This window comes from Loa loa (genome assembly GCF_000183805.2).
Source record: "Loa loa unplaced genomic scaffold supercont3.73, whole genome shotgun sequence".
NCBI classification, from domain to species: Eukaryota; Metazoa; Nematoda; class Chromadorea; order Rhabditida; family Onchocercidae; genus Loa; species Loa loa.
Window position 1 is genome coordinate 179,563 of NW_018108253.1, and position 15,166 is coordinate 194,728.

The following is a 15,166-nucleotide window of genomic DNA, read 5'->3' on the forward strand; positions in this document are numbered from 1 at the left end:
TAATAATAATAATAATAATAATAATAATAATAATAATAATAATAATAATAATAATAATAATAATAATAATAATAATAATAATAATAATAATAATAATAATGATAATAATAATAATAATAATAATAATAGTAATAATAATAATAATAGTAATAATAAAACTATTGTTATTACTTTGTTATAATTCCAAATGTAATTGTGATTGCAATTATAACTTAGCAAAGGAACCGGAAAACGTTTGGCTTTAATGACTTAAATCCAAGTTGGATTAACTACTTAATTTTTCGTCATTCCATTTTTCCATCCAAATGTATGTGTTTTCTTCACTAAATTTAAATGAATTTGATATGCAAAAGTTTTATTTGAAAACAAAAAGAAACAATGGAAGGAAAACATAATGAAATCAATGATTACATTTTCATGCATTTGAGTAGAAAACGATAATCACTGAATAAAAATTACAATATATTTCATGAAAATTGATAACAAGATCATTTCTTGCCACATTACAATCTTATTAGAGACTTAAGATCTAAAAATTCCCATAATTTTGGACATATCATTGTTCTTTGCTCACCTTTCGTAGCAGAACACTCTTTTCTCGAATTATTTTTTGCATTAAACTCAAAGGACCGATACTTTGCTATGTGAAATCGAATGTCATAGATTCCAGGTGGAATTTAGCTTCGGTTTAGCCTAATTTTTTATTATTGAAATAATCTTATTTGTACCAAACATTTTTAATCAATCAGTTTTGTGTTTTGGGTTATTATTCAATTAAATTTAACATTTGAAGTTGCTTTAAAGTGAAATTTTATAGGCTTTGTGCACATTTGCATTATTAGTATCGCTCAGTGTCTCAGTCATAGTTTAACTTCAAATAACTTCCTAAAAACCAAGAAAAAATGCCTGTAGGGTGTCTTATAGTGGCAATTTCTAAACCTAAATTACAGCACATAACCTGAAAAATATACTGCGATTTGTAGTAGAAATGATTTCTAATTCATTAACAATTTACGGTTGCAGCGATCATAAATTAATACCGTCATTTGCTTCCAAAACTTCAAACTTTCTGTTTTCTTCAGAATTTTTCTAAAATTTAAGTGTTGTGGGTTCGGGATCGAAGATTATATGAATGTTATTGCCGGGATTCTTGAAACAATATAACCTTTAACTAAATATGTTGCATAGAATTTGGATCCAAGTAAATGGCTGGTAATGAATTCCATTTGTAATTTGAAAGTTTTGTCGAAGATGCAGACATTTCTGTTTAATGTCTGGGATAAATATCGTTTGAAATATCATGGGAACTTTATAGCGCCAGTTAACTACTCCTGAACATAAGGAGTAGTTAAGTGATAACACTTAGAACGAAAATAAAGCTTAGCATTAATTTAAAAGTTATGAGTACAAATTCCAACAACGCCAATAATACTTATGTTATTGTTACTCACACTGTCCCCACAACAATTCTTTCGCTTCCCTTTTATCTTCCGATATCATCTAAAAATTAGGATTAGTTCTGTGATTATTTTTAAACACTGATAAGCAGATTGATAATAGACAAGGAGATGCAATAATTCAATGCAGAACATTTCATCTAGTAAGTTCCACATAAGGCTTAGAAAATTAAGCTAATCGATGGACAAAATCAGAAAATTCGTTTCATTCATTATAGATGCTCGTTATGATAAGATCACATTGATACGATCTTTGTACTGTCACTAACAATCAGTTAGGAAATGATGGAAAAGTCAAAGATTTATCCGATCTAAGCTTCATGAATCATGCAGTTTAGGAAATGGTTTGCATGACAGGCAAAAGATATGATTAGTTCTGTAAATTAAGGAAGGAAGGGTTATTAAGGAAAAGATGCGAACAACTTTTTGCTTGAGAAAGATTTATGATGTATAAATAAATGAAATTGATTAAAATGCTAATGCAGTTTAAAAGTTTTTTCATGGATAAACTCTTGTTAATATAATTTTGTTCTCATCCAATTGTTATTCGATTAATCGATCATCTCCGCTAAATAAAATTCTTAATTTATTGCTCAATTTATTGGAAAAGATTTAGGTATGAAAAGAGAGATGTGTAATGCCAATTATATCAACTTCATGATGCAGTATAATTTAAGTTAGAAAATATTGGAATATCAGAGATTGTAGATCTATCAACGATCACGAATTACCGAGATATGCTACAGCTAAATTTTTATTCCATCCTAAGGTATCCCGCAATCCCGGACATAAGTAAGGATGCAATTATTTTCGCATTCATCAATGAATCGTTAAAGCAGGTGACTAAGTAGTGATATCAAATGCTCTAATTACGATTTCGTTAATAGTTTTCATTTTATCTTTGCAAAAATGTTACCTTCTAAACTGTTGGTCATCGTTGACCACTGCTACTTTTTGAACTAATAAGTTATCAAGACAAATAATAATGTTTTGAAAATAAATTATTGTTTTCAATTGACTTCACTAAAACCTCAACTATTTGATTATTAAAAAATCATTTTAAAGGCATGTAAACTTGTCATGGATCCTATTTTAAACGATCCGTATCAATTTGTGATACGAATATCAGCGACATCTCACATAAACATTTTAATACCATACTTAAGTACACTCGGGAAATAACAGGGGTTAAGATGATTTCCATTTACAATTTCTTTTTTTTTTCATCGTCATTCTGTGATTTCAACTTTTTATGGTTTTTATTTACGGATCTACGACAACGATAAGTCAATTCCCGACAGTTTCCAAACCTTTCGGTAAATCACCACAAAAATGTTAGATGCTCGAGTTCAGTACATGGTATCTTTGGGTAATAATAAAAATAAATTCACTGTGATCAACTGAATTTATTTATCAGTTTATCAGTTCATCATACCCTTATCATTCATTGCTATAACAAACAATGTATTAATGCGAATATTTATCCACCGATCAATCAATGATTCCATTTTATTATTAATTATCCAATCAGCTTTAATAGCGATGACATAAAAATATTAATTAAATAGGTAGATATTCGTAGTTTTATTCATGCTCAACTTCGAAGAAGTTTGAAACTGAAGAAAGAAATTGTTGTGAAAAGAACAAACAAAAAAATCGAAAATAATTATGGTAACGGAATAGTAAATATCAATTATCTGTGAGATGTCAGAAGAGAAAGAAATAATGCGTCTTTCATTGAGAGGTAATATTCTAGTAATTTGCTTCACCAGCAATATTCAGGTTGAACAAGTTAGAGCTAATTGTTGTAGTCATTTAACAAAAGGGATAAATTATCTTGACATTAATTAATTAATCTCTAATCCTTTTATAGAATCAAAGGGTAGAAATAATGCAGTCTATTCGCTTCCACCAATTTTCAATTTCAATTTTATTTCAACTTCATTCCACATTCCACAAGATGGTGCGGATTGAGTAATTTTGTCTGAAAATCATTTCAAAGCAGTCTAATACATTTTTTTAAACTTTACATGGTCATTTAACTGATTTTCCTACTTCCATCTAACATTGAATTTTAAAATTTTGCTTGAACTGAAATATTCTCAAATGTTGTCGCTATTATTTATTATATATTATTCCCTCCATTTTGTTAAGTCTATTTGTGGTATTTCGGCACACGATGTGATCTGACCAATTCGGAATGCTTCACGAGGTACTTTACTGATATTATCACCATTATCACACAGCAACCTAGAAAAGCTACTTTTACGGATCTCCATCAATTGAGCTCGCGTGAAGATACCTGGATTCTCATAGTAGAACCTGAAATTGCATTTCATCACCGTACATCACGGAATAGTTGGTCATTCTTTAATCTCTTCTACATATCACTTTTTGTCTACCTACGAAACATAAATTAACAATATCTAATGTAATACCTCACGTTGATACCTATCAAAAAGAATGAAACGAATTCCATAGAAGTGAAGGAAAATTTATTTTACCTTTAGAAAACTAAGATGGACTAAATTTAAAACAATTTTTACCGGTCACCATCTCGTGTCCTTTGAAACTGTGGTCCAATTATGCATGCAAAAGTTGGTCCAACAAAACCTTTCTGAACGGGATCTTCCACCAAACCACCAACAAACAAGTCCACTTTATCTAAAACGTAAAGTAATCGTTTGCATTTTACGAAAAATAGTTAAAGTTTTATTACTATAAAAATGTAAGATTTTAGTACAAAAATGGGTAACAAGGAAGGTAACAATTTCGGTGGACTTCTCCGGAATTAATCATACCAGGTGTGCCATAAACTTCCTTTAGTTTTGCTCGTATTTGAGGATTCATAATTTCGCGCGAAAACTGAAATTCAAAGGAACATTAAATGAAACTTGTAATTCAATTAAACTATTTTAATATTCAACGATTATATCTAATTAGCGTTCTCTGTTTATAATTAATAATCTCTTTTATTCTTTGAAATTTTCCAAGAAAATCCAACATGCTACAATTGAAACTATCAATAAAGCAAATACCAAACTTTTTGATATTTTCTTGGAAATTAAAATTAATAATTATTTGATCAATGAATATTTGAAGAATTAGACAGATAAAAAAACATTTGAAAATTAGAATGACAGAAAAAGAGCAAACATCATCAAAAGTGTTAGCACGTGAAAGTCCACAAAACTGTCGAAATCGTGTATATGAAGGTAAGCCATGATCACGACCACGTTGTATATTAATAGAACCCAAGTCTGTATTACCAAACATATTTTCCGTTATCGATTTCGTGAGCCGTTGTGGTCGTTTCACCGGTAATATCATCATGCCACGCAGTATCGGATCGATGCCACCCTAAGAATTTCCATAACTTCTATTCACCAAATTCTTATTTATCAGACTTACCTTAATCACGTTTATTTTTTGTTTGTCAGTAGAATATATCATTTACAACAAATTAACCAGACTAAAAACTTGTTTTGTTCAATTACTGAAATCATTGTTAATGAATATGATCTAGGCTTACGCCGAATATCAAACGATCGGTATGTTGTGTTCCTTCAACGAATGAAAAGCTTCCAAAGGAAGAATTACGGAAATGCTGATCCAGACGTAGATAAATTTCCTGAAGTTTGTGGGAATTTTTGATAAACTCTAGTCGGTAGGGTCGTACATACTTAGAAAACTTAAGGTAAAACGAAGGTATCTTTAAACTAAAAGATTTATCTAATTGTAATTAATAAGAATTTGCCGAAATTGCTATAATGAATTATTAGTTTTGTTAATTTTTTCTGCTTCGTTCATAATTGCCATTTCTGCCAAAAAAGGAAGTTTTGGCATATTTGCATACTTGAATCATCCCATGACCAAATCGGAAAGCTGCCGAACTGAACTCATTAACCAGAGTTGGGTCAACATCCGGGTCATATCCACGATATTGACTAACTGTTGTCTCAAATGCATTCCCCAGAATTTTTGGTAAAAATTCTCTACAAACAACAAAAACAGGCGATGATTTTAATATCCTTCAGATGTAATATTTGCATAATTAGTAGGAAATTTTCGCAGAGTAAAAATGATTTGCCGAGAACAATACCAATTTACCATAAAGTTAATTGAGCATGAAACGTTGCCCAATTAAATTTCCAATAGATGAAATATTTTATTCCCTCAATAAAACTTTAAAAATCTTTAATTTCAAAACTCGTAGGTAATTAAAATTTTGATCACGATTTGATGAAATGAAACTAAGTGAGTAACCTATAAGTGATAGCTTGAACTTCTGCGCCAACAATTTTTCTCGCTTCCATGAACAATCGATTACCGCTCCAGTGCGGATTTAATTTTTGTAAGCCACTCACCAGTCTGTCAAAAAAGCTTGGCTTAATTCAATTAAAAAATGATACAGTAGCTCTTCAAAAAAGGAAAAAACATTTGATTTATTATTCATAATGCTATATTCTTGTGGCCAACATTATAAGCCTAGAAAATCCGACTACTGAAGAATAAAGTATTTTTTAAAAAGAAAAAGACTTTACGATTAATTTTCAGGTATGTGAAGAACTTTGTTTCATGTCAAAACACATTAATTATTGTTTTATCAAACATTTCTATCCATGTTATCTGGTAGAGAGTACTTATTTTAACCGATACTTTACGTAATCTAAAAGAAGCACTCAAACAACATCAGTCAACTTATCAAAAAAGTCAGTTAACTTATCATTTTTCGGATGCGAAGATAAAGGTGCAATATATGTGGGTTTAATGAATTTTTTTGGGCTAAATAGCAATAGTTTAATGATTAATGTAAATTCAATAAATTGATAAATCTCATATGAAAAATGGAAAAACAATTCAATTCAATTTGCCTTATTTTGTTGATATACCTTTAATAACAGTCAAATGATAATAAAAGTGCTGATATAACAATTATTGATGCAATAATTAAAGTTTAAAAATAAGAAATTTTTTCCTACCATTAGGTGTTATACTGTGTTGTTCATATAAAAACTTTCATTCATACCTTTTCATTATTATTTCATAATCAATTTTTTGTTGAAATTTTCAAAAAATAATAGATAATTACTTTATCGTAATTAAAAATTGATGTTTTATTTCAGATTATTAGTAATATTGATATATATATATATATATACATATTTTTTTTTTGCTTTAGAGTAATTCTATTGGATGATTTCATTTATTTTCACACCAAATTAATTAGCAAAATTAGAAATTTTTGCTAAATGAAGCATACCGATTATGTTCTCGTGTTAAGATAATGTGATATGAGCTAAGGCCTATGAATAAGTTTATACGACTGTCACCAGCAACGAAAATTGCTGAACAGGATGCAGCATTCCGACATGTTCTTGTGTCGAATGGAAGCAAACGAAATCCATTGAAAAAAACTGTCTTCAAAAAACCTGTCTTACCATCTCGAAATTTATGTAAGTCCTAAAATTTAAATATAATACATTCATAATTTCATAATCATATGAATGATGTGAAAAAAGCTTTGGATAATTGTACTTTTTCATATCATTTCCTTTGTTATTCTACGCCTTATTAGTGAAGAAATGTTTTTGATAATGGAAAGGAACATTAGAAATACTATCTTATAAAAGTAATTCACCCCAATGCTTGATCCATAAATTGGTGAACCATCAATAAAATTAGTGTTTTCATTAAGCTGTTGTCGTGGTTTTTGTTTTCCGGAACCACATATGGCACTAGAACGTGAAACCCGAATGCATCTATTAGATTTGAAACTAAAATTAAAAATTTTTTGAACTTTTCAAAATTTTTTCAAATATAAAAAAGAATAGCAAGTGCTGTCATCATTATATTTGAAATAGAATTTTATCAAATGTAAAAATAAGCAAAAAAACGTGCTTTTTATTGGGATCTTTTAGCAAGATAGGCACAGTCATACATTGACCCTGAATATTCTGGCAAACACTGCACTTGGCCGATGGTACAAGCGTCGTCTTTGCCATTTCATGAATGAGATATTGTCCCCACTGCATTAGTAAAGCGTTGTATTCTCGATGTTGCACCGTTTTTTGAGATGAAAGTATCAAACGGCTAACTTCACGAGCATTCGGTCGAATTGGAAGGATGGAACCGGAAATAAATTAAATATTCGGTTTTATCTTCAATCCTAATTTAGATTAATTACTCTTCCACAAATCTAAAGTCAAAATTTAGTTTGTCATAATTATTGAATAAAGAAGCAGAAGAAAAGTTAAGTTAACATTCAAGAAGATACAAATTTAGGAGTTAAAAACGAACCAACTGGCTCTGAAAGTTTGTTGTCATATTCTGGGAATAGCAATCTAAAATATATTAATGAAATTAAAGCGAATTAATAAAGAGATACTTTTATCACAATCACTATGACTTATCATTTTTAATGAATTTATTTCATGGAAATTAAAGATTATTAATTTGACTCCATCTTTATTGCTTACAAAACATTGTTAACATTTGATGTTGACACCAAATCTTCAAATTATTGATAACCTATTGTAGGGTCGAAAAGCAGCGCCACGTAGGGGTCGAAATAGATTATTGCATGTACCATCCAAAGTACGGTAATAAAGATTGTAACAAAGAGAACGTTGACATTCTGCTTCATCTAAACGTGGCACACAGCCGAAGGCGATATTCGACCGTACCACTTCTTCTTGCGTTAATGGCTGTCGACCTGATGAATCTGGAATATTTATATCGCAGATTACAGTAGCTTCAATTAACTCTAAATTAGCCAAATTTGTATATTTTCACTATAATTTACGAGTTAAGATACAGAACCATTAATTAATGACTTTATCAAATCAGCTTTTCAGCGTGGAATATTGCACGTAGGCAAAATCTCATAGGTTTCATAGGTTACCACTCAATCGGGCAATACGTTTTTTATTCGAAATAAAAAAAGAAGAAATGGCAATTTGCATAAAACGAATTGAAAACTGGTCTTTTTTTTTGCTAAAATTTAACGTTTTCTGTTGTAATATAAGCTGAAAAAAGAAGGCAAAAAAAAAGATTCTATCGGTTGACTGATAGGAATGCAGAAAAATCCAACAAACTTCAAAAGTTCATCTTGAAAACTTCATTATGAATGTTGTACTGATCTCATCTGACATTGCCAGGTAAGTTGATCATCCAGGTTGTTTCAATTTGCAAGACTGAAACTAACCTTCAACTGAGAAAATGAGCCGTTCACGGAGCAAAATTTCGGCTGCATTCGATGGATTGATCTGAATTTGTTTGCATCGGTCAAGGACTGTTAATCGTCGCGTCACTGCAGTTTTATGTGTTGGACGCAAAGTGACAGTTGAATGGTTATTTGGTCGATGTTGACGATTTCTTGCGGGTCTGAAAATATTTTTATATTTTGTTTCTCCATTACATTCCGAGATGCGACTAATTTATTCTCAAAAGCTATCTCCACTGCTTATTAAAATTCAAATATAATTTCATCTTACAAACAATTTCAATATTGACTTAATTAAACAAATTTCAACAAAAATATACCTTTTTTGCTTATTTTTGCGGAGACGTTTCCTTTTCATCTTTTTCTTCAATCTATGAAGGTTGCGTATTGTAGCGGTCGATAATCGACCATGATGGCCATGAACTGGTCGTCGTAATATTCCTGGAAGTTAAATTGAAAGTCAGTGATGAATTATTCGAATTGGTCTCAAAATAATAAATGGGCTGTCAAGGGACAAATTGATTTTTGAATATTTTTTTGGGCAATATATTTAAAAGTACTTATACTGTTAATGGTTTGCCTTTTCCATTTTTTTCATAATTAATTAAATTAATTACTTGAATAAATATCAGGTACAAATCTAGAAGAATATAGCAGTCAACAATTATTTGTTAAAATGCTATTACACCTTTGCATGCAAACTCATGCCCGCTTATCAGCTTTTAGTCCTGTAAGGTGTATATTACTATAACTTGTTTTGACCAAAAATCGATTGAATTTCAAGTTTGTAGATTTTGCAGGTTGTTTTATAACTACAATGTACATGATTTCAAATTTACTTTGTTATTATTATCATTTAATTCCTTCTGTCACTGCATGTCTCGGCTGATAAAGTTATCAAAAATGGTTAATTTATTTCAAAAGATAGAAATTGAAATGATTTAATTTTTAAAAATATGAATATAATGTTACATTTAAAAGCATTAAGATATAGGGAAAAAGCCCATAAAATACTTTGATTTATTAAAAAGCTTCTTATCGAAAATAACAAGTTTTTTCGACGGTGACATATATCAACTTCTTATTTTTCATTCACTCTTATAATGGCGCTAATGTATTCAGCATATAATGCTGTAAAAACTTTTATAGTAAATAATTTCTAGCAATTACACTTTTAAGTTGTTTTCATTCGCCAATTCCACTTATCATTGTAATATTTTGATACCACAAAACTTCGTTTAGAAAATTTACGCCCAAAGAATTACTCTAATTAATTGAGTAACTTAGTGAGTGAATTAAATATGAAATAAGAATCCGCAAAAGCAAATGAATCATTAAGAAAAGTATATTAATTGCGAAAATCGTATGACATTGATTTAACCATTCCAATGCCTTTGTTGTCGTATAGGTGTATAATATGATTGGAATCAATATATTAAGTATATAATATAATCACAATCACAACTATGAAAGAGAAAGAGAGAAAGAACACAGAAATTTGACATAAAAAATTAATTTAAACTAGAATTATTTAATAGAAAAATCATAAGCAATAACCAAAATTGTTTTAACTTCACAGAATTTCAAAAACATTTCTAATCATATAAAATAACAAATGATAAATTGAAAATTAGGATTATTCCTAGACCATAAAAATGCGTGTAACCTTTAATTATTCAACTTAATTACGGTAGTATCTCAATATTGTGCTATATTATAATTTGAAATAAATCGTTTGTTCAATTAACCGATGTTGATTTTCCTCAGTTTTCAAAAACTTGTTTCCAAATTATTGTCTGATATCGTTATTATCCTAAAGATGCATTGAAACAATTTTTCTAATTTATGACATATTCCTTTTAAATGTTTACATATTTTCAAATGATTTCCTGCACTATGTCATTTTTCATTCAATAATCTTTTGCTAATTAGCCTTTCTCATTAAAAATGTTAGGAAAGACATAGATCTCGTGTACTCTGCGATGTTTATTAAGAAGAAGGAAACTTATTCGAATTCTAAATAGTCACCAGTTACTTTTAATTAATTAAAACAAGAAGTTCGATAAAACTTCCAGAATATCTCAGCTACTATATAAGTAACGTCACTTTTGAATTCCACTAACAAATATCTTTAGCTATCGGTTGTTTTGATGTCATCTAAGCAATTCCAACAACTGTAATGTTTCTCATTTTTTATTTGTATTGGCTCTTCTACCTGTTCATCGACTTATCCATATCGCAAACTTTGGAAAAACAAACGCAAACTACAAAATGTCAATATTTTCTGTCTCGAAAAATTTTAGTTTTCAATTTCACTACATTTTGAAATTTTTTAAACTCCAAATAAATACAATTGAGATGACAAAATATTAGTTTTCGTCGCATTTGTCCCTATGAAAATGCTTGCAATTTAATTATTTTCTACAATATATTATGACACATTTTATTTCTATAAAGTGATAGTTTGACAGAATACCTCGAAAAATTTGATAAGTATTATTGACAGTATTGTTTCTCTCCTTCTTTCTTTCTTTCTCTCTCTCCTTCATTGTCAACTTTTCTACCAACAATAGGTCAATCATAATATCTCTTTTCAACATTCCACTCTATCCTCAATTTTATTAATTTTAGTAAAAAAAAATAAAAAATGGAATATTAAAAAGATATGACTTCAGGGTACCATTGCAATGCAATCAAATAATAACTGATGATTGAAAAAGATGAAGGAATTACATTGTTAATTTAAGTTTCGAAATCTAAATTTAATTATCTAAATGTGAAAAGGAAATACAAGAACTATTAATTAGATATTAGTAAATAATCATCAATATTTTCTCATTTATGCTTATCAAATTGTTAAGCAAATTTATGAGCTGTTGCAATAAGTTGATCGAATATTTTTGATTGATAAGAGATCGAATATTATTGATTGATAAGTTAGAATCGAATATTGTTGATTGATAAATCATTAAACGATGTTTACATTTTGCCTTATTTTTCAAATCTTTTTTTTGCTCAAAAATTTTGAAACAGCTTAAAACACCGCAATAGTATGAAAGGTGAATGAATCACCGTCTAATTCAACATTTATCTTTATCCTTTAACAATTTTTAACATTTTCAATTTAACATGAACAGAGATCTTTGAATATTATCATATTAAATATTATATTACGAAAGATTTAAATTAATATCTAATTAAATGAAATTACCAACAAAGTACCAAGCTTGTACTCTTTTACTTCCTTTTTTTTTTTTATTTACACGCATCGGCTTACACTCTTTTCGATAATTCTGTTGATAATCAGAAATTGATATCCACAACTTCTGATATCAGAAAACAATCAGAAGTGTTTTCAGTGACATTAACATTTCATTTCTATTTGATTTCATTGATAATAGTCTCAGTGTTTTAATAATATTATTGAAAACTTGTCGGTCACTTTTGAATTATAAACTTCGAATTTTTTTTATGTCATTTAAAATACAAAAAGAAGCAGTTTTCATTAAAACAACAATCTAACAAAATGTGAGGATTTGGACTTTGAAGTATATTACTAATATCACTAAACAATAGTTTTATAATTAATTTGTCAGTTATCAATTAAAAAATTTTCTACCAGTATGGAAAATGAATTCAATAAATAAATATTCAAAAATTTTCATCCATTTGCTATATTTCAGTTAACTTTTTGATGCTATCAAAGAAAAAAAATAATCAAGAAAATTAATTTGAATTTAATCAAAAGAAAAAATTACAGCTAATTTCATTTTTGCTTTCCAGTGGAAGTTTAAAATGAATTTTTGATGAAAATTACTGAAGTAAAATAGTTTGTGAAAATGACCTTTTTATTTTGAACAGATATTTTTGGTAAAATTTCTCCTTAAAAAGTTTAAAAAACGTGTTATACGATGGTCATAAAGCTAATTATTTCCTTCTTTCTTTTTGTAATAGATAAATACGTCGTCCTTTGCGAAAATCTTTCCTTTTGAAAGAAGAAATAAAATTTATATTTATTTTGGTATGCTAACTTCATGACATGTAATTGTAAATCGAAAAACTGGAAGCATTATTCAATAAAACACGAAATAACTCTCACCAATTTGGATTTATTCAAAGAAAAAAAAAGAGAAAAGAATTTAATAATGTAAGATTTTTGCCGTTTCGTTGACAAAAATTTAATTACGATCAAATGATAATACAATTCGACAAAGTTTATTGTTAATTCAAACTTCTAATATTCTACTCTTTCAAAGCTACACTGTAAAATAACTCATCTTATGAATAGATAAAATTTATCGGAGAGAATTCTAAGTTTTTTAAGAAGCCATTGCCAATCATTTTGAAACGAATAGCTTTTGAAAAATAGTGGAGCTTATCAATCAATTACCAAAATTACTTGATATCTAGCCATGAAAAGGCTATCAGTTGATCACTTATAACAACGTTAAGTATTATAAAGTGGCGAAGTGATTGTAAGAAATGCTTGGAAAATCGAACAAATGAAACTATCTAAAATTTAACTTTTTAAATGTGAAAAAGTGTTTCTTAAAACAAAAAAAAAAAACCAATAGAACAATAAAATACCAAAAAACAATGGGGAAGAGATGAAATGATACAGTAGTTGATGAATTACTGTTACTTTATTTACCATTCATTTTAAAATTGTAATAAGATCTGTTATAACTTGCAAATTTATAAAAGCATTTCAATCAAATTGTACCAAACTTTTTTTTAATTATCGAATGGGAAAGAAAACTATCTCATTAATGCATAATGTAACGAAGTTTAATTTGAATGGTACCATAGGTGCAGTGGAACATTCATTGCTTTTTCAAAGAATCTTATTAGATATTTTTATCAAACTAAGAATAAATTTCAATCAATAAATTAATTATCATAAATGATAGTTTCAGGTAATAAATATGTTGAGAATTCCTTTTTTTTTTTTTTTAAATTTGGGTTACTGTTTCCAAATTATTTGTCACTGTTGAAAACTAACATTGTTAGATTGTCAGCAAAAAAAAACATGGAAATAATAATTTTTCGCTTTTTTTTCTTTAAAAATTTCCGCTCCTAATTAGTTAAAGAAAAAAATGAATGAAAAATAAGAATTGTTGAAAATTTAAAATTAAGAAAAATGAAAAACTGTCATTTGATTTGACAACGTATATTTATCAAATTATCAAGAAGAATTCTGGAAATAATTGAAGATTGGAATTAGTTAATAAAAATAACATTTGGAGCAAATAGACTAACATGCTAACTATTAAACTGATGCACAAATTTATGAATTTGCAAATGTTTCATTAAATTTTAACTTTTCAAGAAATTGAAGTTCATTTGCGAAATTATAAATTAAACGATTAATAAAATTCATTACCGTATAATATTATTATTATTATTATATTGATATTATTATTTTTATTATCAAGAATATATAATTACCACTACATCATCTTTGTTATCTTTATAATCTTATCAGACTATCTCCTCGCATTATCAACAATGATCAAATGTTCATTTTAGGGATCATCGTGGGAAAGATGACAAGGCGGAAGAGGGGGAGACATTTCTGGCAGGACATACATGAAGAGGGGAAACAATATGCATTCAATCAAACAACTTATTTTTGCAAATCATTACACATACACACATACACGTATATACATACACATACACGCATACACACATGTACAGATACATACACATACACATACACACATGCACACATATACACTTTCATTTCACCTTGACTTATCCTCGGAACTAATTCATACCGTTTTGGCAAGTGTTGCAGGCTAATTGGCAATTATCGATCATCCAGCGTGCATTAGCGGTACATTCCCCCGCGGATGCCCAAAATCGGCACCATTCGTGTTGATCGCAACAACCATTGCGACAATTGAAACGTTTCGTTATTGGATTATTATTATCACCATTAACTTCTGAAACCAAATTTCAATTAGCGATATTTGCTTGATAGTCATTATTGATAAATTCATTACTAATTTGCCGGGAATAAGCTTAGTAGCGTAAACAATGGTAATTCTATAAGAAATACTTAAATATTTTTGAAGAATTGAATTTTAAAAATTGCCTAACTTTAATTTTGATACAATTTCTTTTTTCTGTTCACTTTCTGATCTTTAATCATAGCTTTTAAAGATTATGTACTTTAACAAAATCAACCTAAAATGAGAAACTTTTCCCTTTTTCATTAATGAAATTAAGTTTGTATTCTTCAAAAAGTTGTTAAAAGCAAAGGAATTTTTAAGCAAAAATGTTGGAAATGCAATGAAAATATGAAATTTAGCGATGACTTATGAATTGAAATTGTGTCTAACAACAAATTTTGCTATCATTAAAAGAATAACATTCTCTTCCAGCCTTTTTTGCTAAACTAATTAAACTTTTTACATTAAGTTTATGGGTTCTTATAATCTTTGATTATCAGATAAAATAAACTTTGAAATCGTTCCAT

At 28.5% G+C, this 15,166-nt stretch overlaps 2 protein-coding genes across 2 annotated transcripts; both read right to left on the reverse strand.

The window, feature by feature from the left end:
* Window positions 1-3,589: 3,589 nt before the first annotated feature.
* Window positions 3,590-9,388, reverse strand: LOAG_05242 (animal heme peroxidase; the record flags this gene model as incomplete). Its single annotated transcript, XM_003140779.1, has 15 exons — window positions 3,590-3,779; window positions 4,004-4,121; window positions 4,259-4,322; window positions 4,614-4,817; window positions 4,990-5,088; window positions 5,314-5,452; window positions 5,724-5,828; window positions 6,721-6,920; window positions 7,099-7,234; window positions 7,431-7,554; window positions 7,758-7,801; window positions 7,989-8,181; window positions 8,665-8,843; window positions 9,003-9,123; window positions 9,385-9,388. 15 exons carry the CDS (start codon window positions 9,386-9,388, stop codon window positions 3,590-3,592), a joined length of 1,920 nt encoding a protein of 639 aa, XP_003140827.1.
* Window positions 9,389-14,451: 5,063 nt separating this feature from the next.
* Window positions 14,452-15,166, reverse strand: LOAG_05243 (hypothetical protein; the record flags this gene model as incomplete). Its single annotated transcript, XM_003140780.1, has 2 exons — window positions 14,452-14,630; window positions 15,151-15,166. The coding sequence occupies 2 exons, from the start codon at window positions 15,164-15,166 to the stop codon at window positions 14,452-14,454; spliced, it is 195 nt and encodes a 64-aa protein (XP_003140828.1).